The 20,151-nt window shown below is 44.9% G+C and overlaps 2 protein-coding genes across 2 annotated transcripts; one reads left to right on the top strand and one right to left on the bottom strand.

The window, feature by feature from the left end:
• Nucleotides 1–1,959: 1,959 nt before the first annotated feature.
• Nucleotides 1,960–5,193, bottom strand: LOC123149124 (rRNA-processing protein FCF1 homolog). Its single transcript, XM_044568657.1, has 9 exons — nt 4,972–5,193; nt 4,821–4,886; nt 4,632–4,737; nt 4,081–4,123; nt 3,890–3,962; nt 3,656–3,743; nt 2,562–2,618; nt 2,398–2,476; nt 1,960–2,288 (listed from the first exon to the last, which is right to left on the bottom strand). The coding sequence occupies exons 1-9, from the start codon at nt 5,043–5,045 to the stop codon at nt 2,275–2,277; spliced, it is 600 nt and encodes a 199-aa protein (XP_044424592.1). The 5' UTR covers nt 5,046–5,193; the 3' UTR covers nt 1,960–2,274.
• A 97-nt stretch (nt 5,194–5,290) lies between these two features.
• LOC123149125 (uncharacterized) lies at nt 5,291–8,220 on the top strand. Its single transcript, XM_044568658.1, has 4 exons — nt 5,291–5,515; nt 5,999–6,199; nt 7,546–7,678; nt 7,759–8,220. Exons 2-4 carry the CDS (start codon nt 6,033–6,035, stop codon nt 7,813–7,815), a joined length of 357 nt encoding a protein of 118 aa, XP_044424593.1. The 5' UTR covers nt 5,291–5,515; nt 5,999–6,032; the 3' UTR covers nt 7,816–8,220.
• The last annotated feature ends 11,931 nt before the right edge of the window (nt 8,221–20,151 follow it).

The raw sequence follows: 20,151 nt of genomic DNA on the forward strand, positions 1-20,151 counted from the left end.
ACCTTCAAAGGATCTAGTCGAGGAGTGGTGGTCATGGAATGGGCGACAAAACAAGTTTGATGTTGTATGTTTGTTGTACTATTGACTATTTGTTGCATTGTTCATGAACAATTTGTTGTATTGGAAAGTAAACTATTTGTTTGAGTTGTAATAATAATGGAACTATTTATTGTTGATTTATTTTATGTGTGTTTCATCTTGTTTAGTTCTATGTTGAATGGGAAATGTTGTTTGTGGTCGCAATGTAATTTAGCACGCCTGCTGGACGGTACCACTTCTGCTCCCCCCCCCCCCAGTGTAAATGTTATTCCGGCGCTGTAAAAGTTTTTTAGCGCGACCGCGCTTTTGTTGGAGATGTTCTCATAAAGATGTGTAGACACTCGCGAACCAACCTGTGGTTGAGTTGGTTAGGTGGACAATGATATCCCCAACCCACCAGAGTTCAAATCCTGGTGCTCGCAGTATTCCTGGATTTATTTTAGGATTTCCAGCGATGCGCTTTCAGTGGGAGGAGACGTTCCCGTCGACGACGAGGCGCCTACAGTGACTTCGTAAATCTCAAGATGATATGCCGGCTCAGTTTCTCGAAGGTGCTCATAGGGGTAGGGTGTGCGTGTGTGCGTTCATAGGAGTGAGTGTATGCGAGTGTATATGAGCACTTGTGTCTGTACTGATACTCAAAAAAAATGTGTAGACACTCATAACACGCTCTACCATACTTTTTGCGGAAAATCCAATTTTGGTCGGCTCGTCTCGCCACTACCTTCTCTTATTTTCATACTTCTGCCCCAGACGCATTTGGGATGCTTCTAATAACCAGTGAATGGCAAGTGATCTTCCTGTTGAGATCCTATTTCAATCGGAACTTTCCACATCAATCTTTTTTATTACGTCTTGTTTTTACTTCTATATTGGGCTCAAAGAATAAAAAATTACAGACGATAGATCGGAAAAGCAGAGGGCAAATAAAAGCCACTCCCCTTTCTCAGAAAATCACTTGGAACATTGACAACGATCCAAAATAACTTGTAGAACTTCCCAACTATTGAAATCCAGCGTATGATGAGAATCTCTACGCTTCGATTCCACTTAAACAAAAGCAACAAAATTGGCTTGGTTGGTTGGATGCAGCTATTTCACATTTTATAAAATAAAAATCACTACTAGCCACTTTAGTCTACAGTTATTCTTGCACATGCACGAGCCTGTGAAGCTTAAGTGGCCAGTGCATCCTATTACTGCATTATATGCAAGAGAAGAAAAAACAGTGCAGTATTCACGCTCATCGAAAGAACACAATGACAAGTACAAATACTCATTAAATGTAAATCAACCCTTGATGATTCTACTTATACAACATCAAGCGGGTTCTTTTGAGGAAGATTGTTATCTCACATTCCCCAGCACGTACCCTCCTAAATTATTCTATGTGGATCCAATGTGAGTCAACATTTCCCATCATGCTACTACAAACTAGCACCCAGGTGAACCGTAAGTCCTGAAGCCTCTCAAGCTCATGATTTGCTAGCATGCCACTATCCCAGTGTGTAGAGCATGGTGATAAACTCTGCCTCGCTTCCTGTCTCCTCCATTCGGGTAAGCTTGCTCTCCCTATGCCACCTTTTATAATACGGTTTGGTTGGATGTGAATGTACAATGTCCTACTACCTCTGTAACTTAATGAGGTAGTACCAAGTAAAGGTTCATGATTCTCTACAATGACCAAGAGCAGAGACCATGTGGCCACCATTTTTATTTGTCATGTTTAGTTATCACTACACCCGCAAAAAATGCTTAGTTATCACTACAGTAGTTGAGCAATTATAGTTATCGCTACGAGAGTCATACATGAGCTTATAAAGCTTAGGCCACGAGTACACTGAGCTCATTTCCTTTCAGAACATATAGTTTACAAAATCCAACACGCGGCACATGTGTTGGCTTGGCAACTGAGTGCAATGAACCAGAAGCATGCAAAAGCATTGAACCATATGACAACACTTACATATTACATAAAATATATTCTTGACTCTGCATCATTAACAACACAAAGCAAGCTGGGAAGTTGGCTATAGTTCAGTTCAGAACAAAGGACAACCATACACTTTCTTCTAAAGTTTCTTTCAAAATTTATGAAAACGACGCCCTGAGGAGGCTGGTACACAATTTTGAAGTGGTTACAATCAGTTCGATTCAGCACGGCAGTACTCGTATCCATCCTAAATCAAGGAACCTGGGCAAGTGTGATGGTGTTTGGTACCATCTCAGGGCTAATCAGATTCTTGGTGCTGCATAAGATACCAGTGCATGAGTTAGGTCATGGATTTACCACATCCAAAGAAAAATAAACAGAACATTTTCATGAACAGAAACTACCACTAGAGCAAAATATATTACCTCCACCAATTGTAGCTTCAGGGAGTCGTTCTATCGAGTACCTGTGTTGGGTGATATACATGATTGGCACACCAGGAACCTGCCAATCAATAGCATGCACATGTTATCAGTATAAGGGCAAAACTTCGGTGTCCTGGTGCTGAACTTCAAGGAAGCAAGTATACCTTTCTTATTCTCCTCTTTAAATCTCTATCGCAGGTGGCAACAATGTAGCATTTGTGCTGTTACAGAAAACATTGGTTTTAAATTATTATTTTAGATCAGTGTTTAACAAAAAAGGTACCACATGGCAAAATAAATATTGATTGCTATCTAAAGATGAACTATGTAATCCAAAGCAATCAAAAAGGTATTGGTTATAAACAAATTGAAGGATATCTGACTGTTGATTTTCGTATGAGTATGTGCGTAGAACATTATACTGTGAAGCCATTCTACAAATCTGATGGTGCAATTTCTATCTTAACAATATTCAAGTACTCCTATCTTTTTATTTAGTGGTTGGATATACAGAATTCTGAAAGCACACTTTCTAGGAATCGTGTATTTTTTTATGGAGGTAGTACATGCCATGATACAGTACTTGCATTGGCACAGGGTATATGCAGGGGTATAAATAAACAATAGGGAAGCATCCATAAAGAGTGCTTGTACAGGACATTTTGGGGCTGTTTGGATTGATGCCCTCACACGCCCTACCAAAAAGTTGGCGTTGACCCAGACCCTGTGTACTCATATGGATGGCTACCAATATTATGGTGCGCCCCAGCCCTCTACAGCATGCTAGTTCAAATCTCTGCCAATTTTTTGGCGGTCCATGGGTGGCAAAAACATTTTCCAATTATTTGGCTAGCCCATGGTTGAAAGCGCGAGCATTGGCTCTAACCAAACAGCCCCTTTCATTCGCCCTGGAAGATATTAGATGCTACAAATGGACATAAATAAAGAATGTAAATCAACTAAAAACCCTTCACGAAAAGGGAATAATGTCATTGTTGTTGAAAACTTCATAAAAATATTACAGTTTTGATCTTGAAGGAGCGAACAAACCCAAACTTCCAAACTGTCACTGTAAATGATTTTAGTTGAATCGTTTGCAACACCAAAAGAATATGGTCTTGATATAAATGTCATCCTTACGGAGATTCTACAGGGATCCAGCTAAAATAAACTATCCTCAATCTTTTAAGCATAACAAATGATGCCAGAACCTCCACTCTAACAGAACAAAAGGTAATTCAAGGAAGCAGAATATGACCTGAGTAATTCTCTCAACAATACAGTCATCAGCATAAGTTCCCTTGTGTGTGCACGCTAATCTCTGGAACCTAGGGTCCTTAGCAATTCTGTGACAGAGGGAATTACAAAAATACAAGTATTAGTGAAAATTAAACAATATCATATAGTAATCACACATATGTGCAGTTAGCAGTAGCTCATTATAGAGAGATGACTCGGCAAATATTACAGTAATTATTGGGCATGAATATACCTCAAAGCCACACGATATTTTTGTCCTAACTTTTCAAGCTCAGCCATAACACAATCAGTGATGCAAGGGGTACCTTCATAACAAAGGCCGAATTTGTCAGGAAAGAGATGTGCAGTTCCAATACAAACCAAAAGGATAGCACAAATCGAAATAAGATAACTGAAAGCAAGCAATCGTGCTATAAAACTTACATTTTGCATAAAGGCAATCCATCATTCCTTTCTCCAAATCCAACTGCATAGGGGAAAAGAAGCATTCAGTGACACAGATAGCTTTGTATGCATGAAGACGAGTCTTACTTGAATACAACATCACTAGCATCAGCAAAGCATATGACCAAGGCTAGTGGACTGAATCTAATCTGAATATAGCCACGTTGTCTGGTAATAATTTCTAGCTTTAGTTGAGGCTTCTCACACCGAAGCATGGATCTAGAACACAGGACGTGACACAAGCAAATGAGATTATGAATACATTAGCTCTTCACGTGAACTAGCACACATGCCTGTTAGCATATATAACAGTATAACAGTGTAACATTACAGCTCAACCTGTCAATAAGAAAATTAAACTTCATACTATGCTTCGAGTGTTGCTGAATGCAAACTTGAAACAGTCTGCTGTCCAAACGAGCCAGTTCTAAGACAAGCTCTGGCGAACACTACAGACTTGATTCAGTTGAGGTTACAGGGGCTTCCGGTGTCTAAAACCAAAAGACAGCAGGCCAACTCGACGCACGGACCTTGTTCTGGATGGAGAAATTGATGAAGTTGGTGTCGACGATGACCCGGTAGGGCGGCCCGAGCGCCATGTTGTAGCTGAAGAAGAGCGCCGACGACACCTGCGGCCTGCGAGCACACACCGTTAGATCAAGACGAGCACCCCCAAATACGTACCCCAAAAATCCAAGCGCGAGCAGGGCGGCACTCACACATTCCGGCCGAGCTTCTCCTTCTCGGTGTCCTTCTTCCGCGGGTCCAGCACATCTTCCTTGTACCTAAACCGGCGCAAATCTCATCTCAGGGTTCTCCGAGCATACGAAACCACAAAAAAAAAATCGTAAAGGGGAACGGCGGACTCACTTCTGGATGGTCTTCTTGCTGATGATCTTCTTGACGGCGGCGAACTTGGCGCCCTTGCTCTTCGACTTCCCCATCCTCCCTCGACTCGACGCCCTACCACCGGCTGCGGTCCGCTCCGCTGCGCTCGAGTGCTCGACGGCGGCGGCGGCGGGTCCGTGGGATGATAGCTCTCGAGGTCGGCAAGGGGGCGAAGGCGGCTGGTGGTATCTCCTGGGCCAAGCCCCTCTCTCTCTCTCTATCGGCGTCTAACTGGGCCGCTCCGGGCCTGAACTCTTGGGCCGCGGGTGCCCTTTGTGTCAGTCATTGCCCATGCTCCCAGCCCAGCCTCCAAGCCATTCCGCGATGTTCCTCCCCTGATCCCCACCCGAGTCAGACGGCGGCGACGGGCAGGCGAGCGGCGGCGCGGTTCCGGCGCGCCGGGCATTCTGCGGCGACCCCCGCAATCTCCGTCGAGCGTGGAAGGGAGGTGTGCCCGCTGTGAGGCCCGGGCTCGCGGCCGCTCTGACGGTCTCGGCATCCGCTCTCTCCCCTGACTCCGGCTAGGGTAAGATGAGGGACTGAGGAATCGTCGGTCCATTCAGTTGTAGTACTACTCTACTAGTGCTGCTTGGTTACTGCCCAATTCCATTACTTTTTAATTGTGTGATTATCTGTTGCTCGATGGTTGATTTGAAGTTGATCTTGGAATTGTTAGATTTCAGAGAAAGGGGAGGTTTTCATTTTATCATGTTCTTGGTAGCAATGATGTGATATGGGTTATTTGGTTGAATGAATTTGCTAGTTCTTGTAACGCCCAACACGGAGTAGTATAAATCTGCATTACTGCACTGCTATTAGCCTGATAGCCTCACAGCGAGAAGTTTCTCATTGCTAGTCTTCTCCTTACAACAAAGGCTAGCAAGCACTCTTTTGCTCTGCAAGATAATTGCCACCTGTGGCCTCCTTTGAAAAAAATTCTTCACTAGCCACTGGTAGGGTTGAAATGAAGGACTTCCTGACAATTTCTTTTCTCTTGTGGTCTGCCCAGGCTCTAGAATTTTCCTGGCCCCGCCTGTTGTAGAATGGCGGCGGCAACGCTGCGCTGGGTGATCCAGATGCACCGGGACGTGCCGCGGGCTGCACGATTCTACGCAGAGGGGCTCGACTTCAGTGTCAACGTCTGCACACTCCGCTTTGCGGAGCTCCAGTCAGGGCCGCTCAAGCTAGCGCTCATGCACACAAATGACAGGTTCAGAGCTGCACTGCCTTCTCCTCGACACTAACTGTATTCAAAGGGGTTTGAGGGTTGTGGTGGATGTGACTGTGGAGATGTTTGATGGAATGTAGACGAGGCCCGAGGGGATCCTTGCTATGGGCTATGGCATGACATGAATGTGTTTGTTCAATTCCATGTGCCAAGTATTTCTTTTAGTCGTCTGCTGGAAATTCTATAGAGGGCAGGCCTGGCGCAGTGGTGAAGTCCTCCCCACTTGTGCCAAGAGGTCCTGGGTTCGAACCAGCCTCTCTGCATTGCACTTTGCAGGGGTAAGACTAGGTTCCTATAATCCCTCCCCAGACCCCACCTTGTGTGGGAGCTTCTATGCACTGGGTCTGTCCTTTGTCTGCTGGAAATTCTATGGCGTATTGGGTTTGTCCAAAAAGATGAAACCTAGGCAGAAACTAACTGATTCATGCCTGAAATTTGAGCTCCATGATCAGAAACTCTTTCCCTATGGATACGAACTGGGTACTAAAGTCACGATAAAAAAAGCTGGTTGCTTAAGTTTTTCCCCTCTTCTTTCAGTTTCTTTATTTGCTACAGGCTGCAAATGATCATCACAAATTCATGCGTTTTGAGTGGGTCTGTAGAAGGCTCTTTTTTGTTAGTTTCGTCACTTACCCTAGGTAGTGTGCATATATCCAATATGTATCAAATGTCAAACGCACATTGTGGCTCTGACAGACTAACACTGCTCTCAAGCATACATGAGTGCTGCATCTGCTTCGTTGCTGGTTTGCTCATTATTCTGGAGCAAAATATCACCTAGCTGAGTCGTATCCTGTTTCTTGCTGCATTATATAAGTACTCTTTGCAAAGGAAAAGGATGCATACATATTATACTGCATTCATCAGTGTGATGATTTGAGATGCTCTAGGGAATATGCACTGTACATCTGCCTAATTTATACTAGAGAACCTTTTAACAGTAAAATAAGAGTTAAAAAATGTGATCTCCTAATTCTGCTGGTGTCCTGAATTCAAGCTAGGTTATGTTGTATTTTATTCTCGGGTTATTGTGTTACTTTGACTCTGAGATAGCTAGGGTAGTCTATGAAAATGCATGACTGAATTCATTTCTTGTCCTTGGAGATTTGGAATTTGTATAGTTTTTTCTTGTGGATTTCAAATATGATCATCATATGGATATGACTTATGTTATGAGAGGAGTTTGCCATGTTCAAAATGTGAAGCTGTACAATCTACAAGTTATGCATCTTAACCAGTTTTTCTTGCGATGTCATGACATCCCATTTGCAATTAACAAGCACAAATATGGTGACTACTTTTGTTTGAATATTTGTATGCATGTGCAGTACCCTTGCAACGCAGAGAGCCTATTCTTCGATGCTGTCTTTCACCGTACCGGACATAACCAGCACAGTAACAAAACTAATGTCTCTGGGAGCCGAGTTGGACGGGCCGATCAAATATGAGATCCATGGAAAAGTAAGATATCCCTCAACATCTATATGTGATACTAGTATTCATTCATGGTTTCTTCTTAGATCATGTTTATTTTTATGCAGGTTGCAGCCTTAAGATGCATCGACGGCCACGTGCTGGGTCTGTACGAACCAGCCTGAAGAACCTGTTGTTCAAACGCACTGGATGAGAAGCCATTTTCATCGCTCGCAGATTAGGGATACGTGTGATTGTTTCTTGTGGCAAAGTAGATAGATGTTTTGTCACCGTGAATGACTGGTGTACAACTTCTGGGAGGTTAGGGATGTTCAGGCATTTTAGGGGGAGACTGTGATGCTGCTCACTGCTTGCCTCATGCTGCCACTGGTGTCGCGAGTGCGTAAAAGCAGCAGCTTGGGGTACAGGCCAAAGCCAACCAGTTCATTCGTAGCTGTATCTTGGCCGATTATGCTTGATCATGGCCTGGGCTATTACAAGTGTGTCAGTTCTCTATTTAAACTTATTTGGTTTTCAGGCCGTGATGGTTCCAAAAAAATAAATTAAAAGGGTAAACATGTGTTGAGAAAGGTTTTGTCTGACCCTGTTTTCCCAAAGCAGTCAGTTAGGGCCCTTTAATTTTGGAGAATTACAAAGTCCACGCGGTGTTGCTGTCAAATTTGTGCATAATAATGCAAGGCCACCAAAATTTACACATCGCTTGGAAGAACTGGTGATATTTTAGATACTCTGAGAGATGTTCAGATGAACAAGAGCGTGGTTCGTCGCGCAAAAAAAGGAATGGCGTGGTTACCGAGAAATTCAATGTGTGCTTTTTTTGAAATCAAATCTTTTTTTGAGGGGTATTTGAAATTAATTCGACGTGGTTTCTTTGCCGTGCAAACATCCAAACACACCAGCTTCGGGATTACTGCATCAGCCTGACAAAAGGTTACACTATGACCAGGCAGGCAGTCACGCACGCGGGGGAGGAAGGTGGTGAGAGGAGGGAGCCAACGCGGGCCGGTCCACGCACAAGAAGGCCGTCATGGGCGTGTTTGGTTGATTGGCCCGCACCTGGCTGGCATCCCGCATGCAAAAGTCAGAGTGTTTGGTTTCCTGTGTGACCCCTTCGGCCTGGCCCGATAGATGCAAAACAAGGCCTGCAGCGATCGAGCGTTTCCTGGAGCCAACCCCGCGCCTGCACGGCTGCACCCACCTCTCCACTTAAAACGAAACGGTATATATGATTGCCCTGATGTTTTCCGGAATTACATCGAAATTGCCACCGCAGCCTCCGTTATCTCCCTTTCCTCTTTCTCTTTCTCGCACATCAGATCAGATCGAGCCACCGCCGCCGCCGCCGGTGCTCCTCCGCCCGTCTGTGCTCCTGTACGTGCTCTAGGCCCGCCGCCGGACTTCCATGCTCCTCCGCCTGTATGCGCTCGAGGCCCTCCGTCGGACTTTCGTGCTCCTCCGCTCGTCGGCGCCCGGATGACGAGCACGCCTCTGGTGCGTTTTCTCAGCAGGAGCCGCGTTGAAGGGGAGGACCGCCGGTGTGTTCAATTGGCAGGAGCAGCGGCCAGCATTGGAGATGCGCCCGTGCCGGTTTGGCCTCACAAATTCCTTCGCGGTCGTGCTTTGGAAGTGACTCGCCGGTTTTTGGTACAGCATTATCAAACACAATCTTAACTCAACCAGTCCCACGGCATACAAGCAAACCAAACACACATCTCACTTTCTCATTGCATGAGCTCAAGCAGGCCAGACTCGGCCAGCATCGTAGATACGATGCAGCCTGAAACGACCCGGGCAACCAAACACACCCCATATGTTTCCAGGCATCAGCGAATCCACCTGCCCCCACTACCAACGTCATGCCTCTAGTATCGTTGCACTGCGATACTATGATGATGACTAGTGATTGGGGCACCCGGTGGCGCCGCTTGAGAGAAAGTTGTACGCACATTTTCTTTTAAAAAAATACATAGAGTCCTCGGGTCTTCGCCTCTGTCTGAAAAACATTTAAAAAAAAGTCCTCACCTTCATTTAAAAAAAGTAAAAAAGAAAAAAAATCCACAACAGCTTATCAGCGAGTGCCACTTTGCATAACCCTTCATTTAAAAAATACCAGAGATCCTCATCTCCATCTAAAAAAACATTTAAAAAATAATCCACACCTTCATCTAAAGAAATAACAAAAGATTTCTCACCGTGGCCAACCAACTTGCGTCACGTGGCATAGCTGGTTGGCCGCCCTTCGTGCGTAGCTTAATGATTTTAATGAATTGATGTTGATGATGATTTTCTGCGGTGCAATGGTCAACCCGGCCATGCCGCGCCGCCCTATAAAGCATGCCCGGCACTCCAGGAACTCCGGTGAGGCGAGGCGTGTCCAGTGTCCTCGTTGGACAAAAGGTTGGGTTGGAGACCGGAGCACTGTCGTATCAACTGCTCCCTTGCTCCGGCAAGATTTTTGCATAAAATGACAACGGAGCTGCCCCATTGCTCTTTCCCTTTAGTGGTAAAAAATAAAATTCATGGCCCGGTTTCTGCGTCGCATGGATTTCGCTAGGCATTCTGTTTTCTCAAAGGGGATTTCGGCCTTCAAAAATAAATGTTTCGGATTACACAAATGCTAGGGTTGTCAAAAGTTCCTACTGCCAAATTCAAGAATAACTTCCGCCGCGTTCTCGCGTCCCCAGTGTTGTTGGGGGAACCCACAGGAGTCCTCATTTTTACTTTGGACCATTGCACCGTTACTCGCGTGTTGCATGCGTGCATTCCAGTTCAAAATATAATGTTGCGTTCCATTACAGTAGTAGTATCGCAGTGCAACTATGGTACAGGTGAAATATATATAATGCCAAATTATGGTATCGCAGGGCATACTATAATCGTCGCGTTCCGTTTCATAATGTGATTATCTTTCATAATATAATTAATCAATAGTATGGCGGAGCACAATATAATGTTGCATCCCATTTCATAATGTAATTTTTTTTTTGAAAGAAACAAATCGAGTAGTAGTACTAGTTAACAGCCCAAAAAAAATATAGGAGTAGGAAACAATTTCCTTCGTTTGGTTTTTTATAGGGGAAATCCTCCCTTCGGTGATTAACCTCTAACGCACCTAGGTCCCTCACGACAGCCCACCACGCCAATATCGAGCGAGAGCTCGTCCGTGGCCAACGCTGACTTCATGCCCATACCGACAGGGATGTGCCGAGGTTGCCGGAGCAGGTTGCAGCGTTGAAGTTTAACGCCGGTGATTGCCGTGCCTGAGTCGTTGTCTACAGCAGATATGACTGCAAGCATTGTATTTTGAGTAGGATCACCAAAGTTTCAAAACCCAACCAACCAATTTTCCGCTCTTATTTATTTATCCCACTCTTGTTGAACTGAGAGCAAACCAGACGTCAAAGCAGAGAAAAAAACAAAAGACCGTCTACGTGGCACGCCTGCTTAGTGTCAAAATTGAGGAAAAATACACGATGGGGGATTGGGGTTAAATGTAGCACAATTTTGATCAATTGGGGTATACATTGAGATTATTTCCAAAAAGGGCTAAAATATGTTAGAAAGTTAAAACTAGGGGGTAAAAATGAAATTTACTCTATTTTTAAATGCAATAAGAAGACCATACAGGATACATCTTGATGCAAAACAACTAGACAAAATAAGATATATTTTTTATATAAAAGCATAGGTTTTCTGCCATTACTTAAACTGAAAAAAAATAGATACGTGCATGTGATTGATCTACTTTACTGTTTACCAAAGAGAATGATTGATATTTATGTGTTTACGAACCATGCCTTTATTGTTCGTTGTTGGGTTACCAAAGATGTCTCTTGGGTTTTACCATAAGAAATAATTTGTTCATGGATTGTGAATTTATTGCTAAGATTGATCAGATTTATTGGGTTAACAAATATTGGTTTGATGAAAACTAGAAGGGGTGAAAAAACAAGAAAAATCGGTGGAAGGTGGGAGGCAAACGAAGAGGTGGTGGAGAGAAAAACAAGGAATAAGATTAGAGAATCTCTAGCCGATCCCTTCAAAACATTTTACTCCGAAAAATGAGGAGTTAAGCACACCCCTTAAACGTTTAGAGAAGCAAAATTTTAAGGAGTTGTCCTCAAAAGACAACCCAACTCGGGAAACCCAATTCGGCTCCCGAGCATATTGACTCCCGAAATCCGTACCATCCAACTATGCTGAGATTCGGGGTGACCACTGGTTGTGCCCTTGGCTGAGCTAGGTAGAAATTGCTGGGGGTGGGTGTGTGTGTGTGGGGGGGGGCAATGACAAAACATTTAGTGTTTGGGGGTGCAAAATGGTAAAATCATCTAAGCCCTCCCTCAAAATCACAGTTTGGTCAAAGGCTGGGGGCAACAGCCCCCCCCCCCCAAGTTGTACATAGGCTCTGGAGAACATTGTTGGAAATATGCCCTAGAGGCAATAATAAAAGCATTCTTATTATATTTCCTTGTTCATGATAATTGTCTTTATTCATGCTATAATTGTGTTATCCGGAAATCGTAATGCATGTGTGAATAACAGACACCAACATGTCCCTAGTGAGCCTCTAGTTGACTAGCTCGTTGATCAACAGATAGTCATGGTTTCCTGACTATGGACACTGGATGTCATTGATAACGAGATCACATCATTGGGAGAATGATGTGATGGACGAGACCCAATCCTAAACATAGCACAAGATCGTATAGTTCGTTTGCTAGAGTTTTGCAATGTCAAAGTATCTTTTCCTTAGACCATGAGATCGTGTAACTCCCGGATACCGTAGGAGTGCTTTGGGTATGCCAAACGTCACAACGTAACTGGGTGACTATAAAGGTAGACTACGGGTATCTCCGAAAGTGTCTGTTGGGTGACATGGATCAAGACTGGGATTTGTCACTCCGTATGACGGAGAGGTATCACTGGGCCCACTCGGTAATGCATCATCATAATGAGCTCAGAGTGACCAAGTGTCTGGTCACGGGATCATGCATTACGGTACGAGTAAAGTGACTTGCCGGTAACGAGATTGAACGAGGTATTGGGATACCGACGATCGAATCTCGGGCAAGTAACATATCGATAGACAAAGGGAATAGCGTACGGGGTTGATTGAATCCTCGACATCGTGGTTCATCCGATGAGATCATCGTGGAGCATGTGGGAGCCAACATGGGTATCCAGATCCCGCTGTTGGTTATTGACCGGAGAGTCGTCTCGGTCATGTCTGCTTGTCTCTCGAACCCGTAGGGTCTACACACTTAAGGTTCAGTTACGCTAGGGTTGTAGGGATATGTATATGCAGTAACCCGAATGTTGTTCGGAGTCCCGGATGAGATCCCGGACGTCACGAGGAGTTTCGGAATGGTCCGGAGGTAAAGATTTATATATGGGAAGTCCTGTTTCGGGCATCGGGACAAGTTTCGGGGTTATCGGTATTGTACCGGGACCACCGGAAGGGTCCCGGGGGTCCACCGGGTGGGTCCACCTGTCCCGGGGGGGCACATGGGATGTAAAGGGGTGCGCCTTGGCCTAATGGGCCAAGGGCACCAGCCCCACATAGGCCCATGCGCCTAGGGTTTAAGGGGGCAAGAGTCCTAGGAGGGTAAGGCACCTCCTAGGTGCCTTGGGGGGGAGGGAAACCTCCCCTTGGCCGCCGGCCATAGGAGATTGGATCTCCTAGGCTGCGCACCACCCCCCCTTGGCACCCCTATATATAGTGGGGGAGAGGAGGGACTTCATACCTGAACGCCTCGGCCTTTGGTTGCCTCCTTCTCCCTCCCCAACACCTCCTCAACCTCCATAGTGCTTAGCGAAGCTCTGCCGGAGTACTGCAGCTCCATCAACACCACGCCGTCGTGCTGCTGCTGGTGCCATCTCCCTCAACCTCTCCTCCCTCCCTTGCTGGATCAAGAAGGAGGAGACGTGGCTGTTCCGTACGTGTGTTGAACGCGGAGGTGTCGTCCGTTCGGCGCTGGTCATCGGTGATTTGGATCACGTCGAGTACGACTACATCATCACCGTTCTTTTGAACGCTTCCGCTCGCGATCTACAAAGGTATGTAGATGCATCTAATCACTCGTTGCTAGATGAACTCCTAGATGATCTTGGTGAAACGAGTAGGAAAATTTTTGTTTTCTGCAACGTTCCCCAACAGTGGCATCATGAGCTAGGTCTATGCGTAGTTCTTCTTGCGCGAGTAGAACACAATTTGTTGTGGGCGTAGATTTGTCAACTTTCTTGCCGTTACTAGTCCTTTCTTGCTTCAGCGGTATTGTGGGATGAAGCGGCCCGGACCAACCTTACACGTACGCTTACGTGAGACCGGTTCCACCGACTAACATGCACTAGTTGCATAAGGTGGCTGGCGGGTGTCTGTCTCTCCTACTTTAGTTGGAGCGGAATCGATGAACAGGGTCCTTATGAAGGGTAAATAGAAGTTGACAAATCACGTTGTGGCTTTAACGTAGGTAAGAAAACGTTCTTGCTAGAACCCTAATTCAGCCACGTAAAACTTGCAACAACAATTAGAGGACGTCTAACTTGTTTTTGCAGCAAGTGGTTTGTGATATGATATGGCCAAAGTTGTGATGAATGATGAATGATCTATATGTGATGTATGAGATGTTCATGCTATTGTAATAGGATTCACGACTTGCATGTCGATGAGTATGACAACCGGCAGGAGCCATAGGAGTTGTCTTTATTCTTTTATATGACCTGCGTGTCATCAAGAAACGCCATGTAAATTACTTTACTTTATTGCTAAACGCGTTAGCCATAGTAGTAGAAGTAATAGTTGGCGAGCAACTTCATGGAGACACGATGATGGAGATCATGATGATGGAGATCATGGTGTCAAGCCGGTGACAAGATGATCATGGAGCCCCAAGATGGAGATCAAAGGAGCTATGTGATATTGGCCATATCATGTCACGTTTATTATTTGATTGCATGTGATGTTTATCATGTTTTGCATCTTGTTTACTTAGAACGACGGTAGTAAATAAGATGATCCCTCACAATAATTTCAAGAAGTGTTCCCCCTAACTGTGCACCGTTGCGACAGTTCGCTGTTTCAAAACACCACGTGATGATCGGGTGTTTTATTCAGACGTTCACATACAACGGGTGTAAGACAGATTTACACATGCAAACACTTAGGTTGACTTGACGAGCCTAGCATGTACAGACATGGCCTCGGAACACAGAAGACCGAAAGGTCGAGCATGAGTCGTATAGAAGATACGATCAACATGAAGATGTTCACCGATGTTGACTAGTCCGTCTCACGTGATGATCGGACACGGTCTAGTTTAACTCGGATCATGTAATACTTAGATGACTAGAGGGATGTCTAATCTAAGTGGGAGTTCACTAATAATTTGATTAGTTGAACTTAATTATCATGAACTTAGTCTAAAATCTTTGCAATATGTCTTGTAGATCAAATGGCCAACGTAGTCCTCAACTTCAACGCGTTCCTAGAGAAAACTAAGCTGAAAGACGATGGCAGCAACTATACGGACTGGGTCCGGAACCTGAGGATCATCCTCATAGCTGCCAAGAAAGATTATGTCCTACAAGCACCGCTTGGTGACACACCCGTTCTCCCTGCAGAACAAGATGTTATGAACGCTTGGCAGGCACGTTTCGATGACTACTCCCTCGTTCAGTGCGGCATGCTTTACAGCCTAGAGCCGGGGCTCCAAAAGCGTTTTGAGAGACATGGAGCATATGAGATGTTCGAAGAGCTGAAAATGGTTTTCCAAGCTCATGCCCGGGTCGAGAGATATGAAGTCTCCGACAAATTCTTTAGCTGTAAGATGAAGGAAAACAGTTCTGTCAGTGAGCACATACTCACTATGTCTGGGTTGCATAACCGCTTGACTCAGCTGGGAGTTAATCTCCCGGATGATGCGGTCATTGACAGAATCCTCCAGTCGCTTCCACCAAGCTACAAGAGCTTTGTGATGAACTTCAATATGCAGGGGATGGAAAAGACCATTCCTGAAGTATTTGCTATGCTGAAATCAGCAGAGGTAGAAGTCAGAAAGGAACATCAAGTGTTGATGGTCAATAAAACCACTAAGTTCAAGAAAGGCAAGGGTAAAAAGAACTTCAAGAAGGACGGCAAGGAGGTTGCCGCGCCCGGCAAGCAAGCTGCTGGGAAGAAGCCAAAGAATGGACCCAAGCCCGAGACTGAGTGCTTTTATTGCAAGGGAAGCGGTCACTGGAAGCGGAACTGCCCTAAGTACTTAGCGGATAAGAAGGCCGGCAAAACAAAAGGTATATGTGATATACATGTAATTGATGTGTACCTTACTAGTGCCCGTAGTAGCTCCTGGGTATTTGATACCGGTGCAGTTGCTCACATTTGTAACTCAAAGCAGGGGCTGCGGAATAAGCGGAAACTGGCAAAGGACGAGGTGACGATGCGCGTCGGGAATGGTTCCAAGGTCAATGTGATCGCCGTCGGCACGCTACCTCTGCATCTCCCTTCGGGATTAGTTTTAAACCTTAATAATTGTTATTTAGTGCCAGCTTTGAGCATGAACATTGTATCGGGATCTCGTTTAATTCGAGATGGCTACTCTTTTAAATCTGAGAATAATGGTTGTTCCATTTTTATGAGAGATATGTTTTATGGTCATGCTCCTATGGTGAATGGTTTATTCCTTATGAATCTCGAACGTGATGCTACACACATTCATAATGTGAGTACCAAAAGAAGTAAGGTTGATAATGATAGTCCCACATACTTGTGGCACTGCCGCCTTGGTCACATAGGTGTTAAACGCATGAAGAAGCTCCATGCTGATGGACTTTTAGAGTCTCTTGATTATGAATCATTTGACACGTGCGAACCATGCCTTATGGGTAAAATGACCAAGACTCCGTTCTCAGGAACAATGGAGCGAGCAACCGACTTATTGGAAATCATACATACTGATGTGTGCGGTCCGATGAGTGTTGAGGCTCGCGGTGGCTATCGTTATGTTCTCACCCTCACTAATGATTTAAGTAGGTATGGGTATATCTACTTAATGAAACACAAGTCTGAAACCTTTGAAAAGTTCAAGGAATTTCAGAGTGAGGTTGAAAATCAACGTGACAGGAAAATCAAGTTTCTACGATCAGATCGTGGAGGAGAATACTTGAGTCACGAGTTTGGGGCACACTTAAGAAAATGTGGAATAGTTTCACAACTCACGCCGCCTGGAACACCTCAGCGTAATGGTGTGTCCGAACATCGTAATCGCACTCTGTTAGATATGGTGCGATCTATGATGTCTCTTACCGATTTACCGCTTTCTTTTTGGGGCTATGCTTTAGAGACTGCCGCATTCATTTTAAATAGGGCTCCGTCGAAATCCGTTGAGACGACACCGTATGAATTATGGTTTGGGAAGAAACCTAAGCTGTCGTTTCTAAAAGTTTGGGGATGCGATGCTTATGTCAAGAAACTTCAACCTGAAAAGCTCGAACCCAAATCGGAAAAATGCGTCTTCATAGGGTACCCAAAAGAAACTATTGGGTACACCTTCTACCTCAGATCCGAAGGCAAGATCTTTGTTGCCAAGAATGGGTCCTTTCTGGAGAAAGAGTTTCTCTCGAAAGAAGTAAGTGGGAGGAAAGTAGAGCTTGATGAAGTATTGCCTCTTGAACCGGAAAATGGCGCAACTCAAGAAAATGTTCCTGAGGTACCTGCACCGACTAGAGAGGAAGTTAATGAAAATGATCAAGATACTTCTGATCAAGCCCCTACTGAAATCCGAAGGTCCACAAGGACACGTTCCGCACCAGAGTGGTACGGCAACCCTGTCTTGGAAATCATGTTGTTAGACAACGGTGAACCTTCGAACTATGAAGAAGCGATGGCGGGACCGGATTCCGACAAATGGCTGGAAGCCATGAAATCCGAGATAGGATCCATGTATGAAAACAAAGTATGGACTTTGACTGACTTGCCCGTTGAGCGGCGAGCCATAGAAAATAAATGGATCTTTAAGAGGAAGACAGACGCGGATGGTAATGTGACCATCTATAAATCTCGGCTTGTCGCTAAGGGTTATCGACAAGTTCAAGGGGTTGACTACGATGAGACTTTCTCACCGGTAGCAAAGCTGAAGTCCATCCGAATCATGTTAGCAATTGCCGCATTCTATGATTACGAAATATGGCAAATGGACGTCAAAACGGCATTCCTTAATGGTTTCCTTAAGGAAGAATTGTATATGATGCAGCCGGAAGGTTCTGTCGATCCTAAGAATGCTGACAAAGTGTGCAAGCTCCAACGCTCGATTTATGGGCTGGTGCAAGCATCTCGGAGTTGGAACATTCGCTTTGATGAGATGATCAAAGCGTTTGGGTTTACACAGACTTATGGAGAAGCCTGCGTTTACAAGAAAGTGAGTGGGAGCTCTGTAGCATTTCTCATATTATATGTAGATGACATACTTTTGATGGGAAATGATATAGAACTCTTGGACAGCATCAAGGCCTACTTGAATAAAAGTTTTTCAATGAAGGACCTTGGAGAAGCTGCTTATATATTAGGCATCAAAATCTATAGAGATAGATCAAGACGCCTCATAGGTCTTTCACAAAGCACATACCTTGATAAGATATTGAAGAAGTTCAATATGGATCAATCCAAGAAGGGGTTCTTGCCTGTGTTGCAAGGTATGAAATTGAGCTCAGCTCAATGTCCGACCACGGCAGAAGATATAGAAGAGATGAGCGTCATCCCCTATGCCTCAGCCATAGGTTCTATTATGTATGCCATGCTGTGTACCAGACCTGATGTAAACCTTGCCGTAAGTTTGGTAGGAAGGTACCAAAGTAATCCCGGCAAGGAACACTGGACAGCGGTCAAGAATATCCTGAAGTACCTGAAAAGGACTAAGGAAATGTTTCTCGTTTATGGAGGTGACGAAGAGCTCGTCGTAAAGGGTTACGTCGATGCTAGCTTCGACACAGATCTGGATGACTCTAAGTCACAAACCGGATACGTGTATATTTTGAATGGTGGGGCAGTGAGCTGGTGCAGTTGCAAGGAAAGCGTCGTGGCGGGATCTACATGTGAAGCGGAGTACATGGCAGCCTCGGAGGCAGCACATGAAGCAATATGGGTGAAGGAGTTCATCACCGACCTAGGAGTCATACCCAATGCGTCGGGGCCGATCAAGCTCTTCTGTGACAACTCTGGAGCTATTGCACTTGCCAAGGAGCCCAGGTTTCACAAGAAGACAAGGCACATCAAGCGTCGCTTCAACTCCATTCGTGAAAATGTTCAAGATGGAGACATAGAGATTTGTAAAGTACATACGGACCTGAATGTAGTAGATCTGTTGACTAAACCTCTCCCTAGAGCAAAACATGATCAACACCAGAATTCCATGGGTGTTCGATTCATCACAATGTAACTAGATTATTGACTCTAGTGCAAGTGGGAGACTGTTGGAAATATGCCCTAGAGGCAATAATAAAAGCATTATTATTATATTTCCTTGTTCATGATAATTGTCTTTATTCATGCTATAATTGTGTTATCCGGAAATCGTAATGCATGTGTGAATAACAGACACCAACATGTCCCTAGTGAGCCTCTAGTTGACTAGCTCGTTGATCAACAGATAGTCATGGTTTCCTGACTATGGACACTGGATGTCATTGATAACGAGATCACATCATTGGGAGAATGATGTGATGGACGAGACCCAATCCTAAACATAGCACAAGATCGTATAGTTCATTTGCTAGAGTTTTGCAATGTCAAAGTATCTTTTCCTTAGACCATGAGATCGTGTAACTCCCGGATACCGTAGGAGTGCTTTGGGTATGCCAAACGTCACAACGTAACTGGGTGACTATAAAGGTAGACTACGGGTATCTCCGAAAGTGTCTGTTGGGTGACATGGATCAAGACTGGGATTTGTCACTCCGTATGACGGAGAGGTATCACTGGGCCCACTCGGTAATGCATCATCATAATGAGCTCAGAGTGACCAAGTGTCTGGTCACGGGATCATGCATTACGGTACGAGTAAAGTGACTTGCCGGTAACGAGATTGAACGAGGTATTGGGATACCGACGATCGAATCTCGGGCAAGTAACATATCGATAGACAAAGGGAATAGCGTACGGGGTTGATTGAATCCTCGACATCGTGGTTCATCCGATGAGATCATCGTGGAGCATGTGGGAGCCAACATGGGTATCCAGATCCCGCTGTTGGTTATTGACCGGAGAGTCGTCTCGGTCATGTCTGCTTGTCTCTCGAACCCGTAGGGTCTACACACTTAAGGTTCAGTTACGCTAGGGTTGTAGGGATATGTATATGCAGTAACCCGAATGTTGTTCGGAGTCCCGGATGAGATCCCGGACGTCACGAGGAGTTCCGGAATGGTCCGGAGGTAAAGATTTATATATGGGAAGTCCTGTTTCGGGCATCGGGACAAGTTTCGGGGTTATCGGTATTGTACCGGGACCA

Source organism: Triticum aestivum, chromosome 7A (assembly GCF_018294505.1).
Source record: "Triticum aestivum cultivar Chinese Spring chromosome 7A, IWGSC CS RefSeq v2.1, whole genome shotgun sequence".
In the NCBI taxonomy this organism is placed as follows: domain Eukaryota; kingdom Viridiplantae; phylum Streptophyta; class Magnoliopsida; order Poales; family Poaceae; genus Triticum; species Triticum aestivum.

Bases quoted from the DNA above. Each gene is read 5' to 3' on its own strand.
- LOC123149124 (XM_044568657.1), bottom strand. From the start codon at position 5,045: ATGGGGAAGTCGAAGAGCAAGGGCGCCAAGTTCGCCGCCGTCAAGAAG. The intron at 4,124-4,631 runs GTCCGTGCGTCG...TCCCCTATGCAG, and splicing joins ATTTCTCCATCCAGAACAAG to TTGGATTTGGAGAAAGGAAT. The intron at 3,963-4,080 runs GTAAGTTTTATA...TTTGTTATGAAG, and splicing joins GGATTGCCTTTATGCAAAAT to GTACCCCTTGCATCACTGAT.
- LOC123149125 (XM_044568658.1), top strand. From the start codon at position 6,033: ATGGCGGCGGCAACGCTGCGCTGGGTGATCCAGATGCACCGGGACGTG. The intron at 6,200-7,545 runs GTTCAGAGCTGC...ATGCATGTGCAG, and splicing joins CTCATGCACACAAATGACAG to TACCCTTGCAACGCAGAGAG. The intron at 7,679-7,758 runs GTAAGATATCCC...ATTTTTATGCAG, and splicing joins AATATGAGATCCATGGAAAA to GTTGCAGCCTTAAGATGCAT.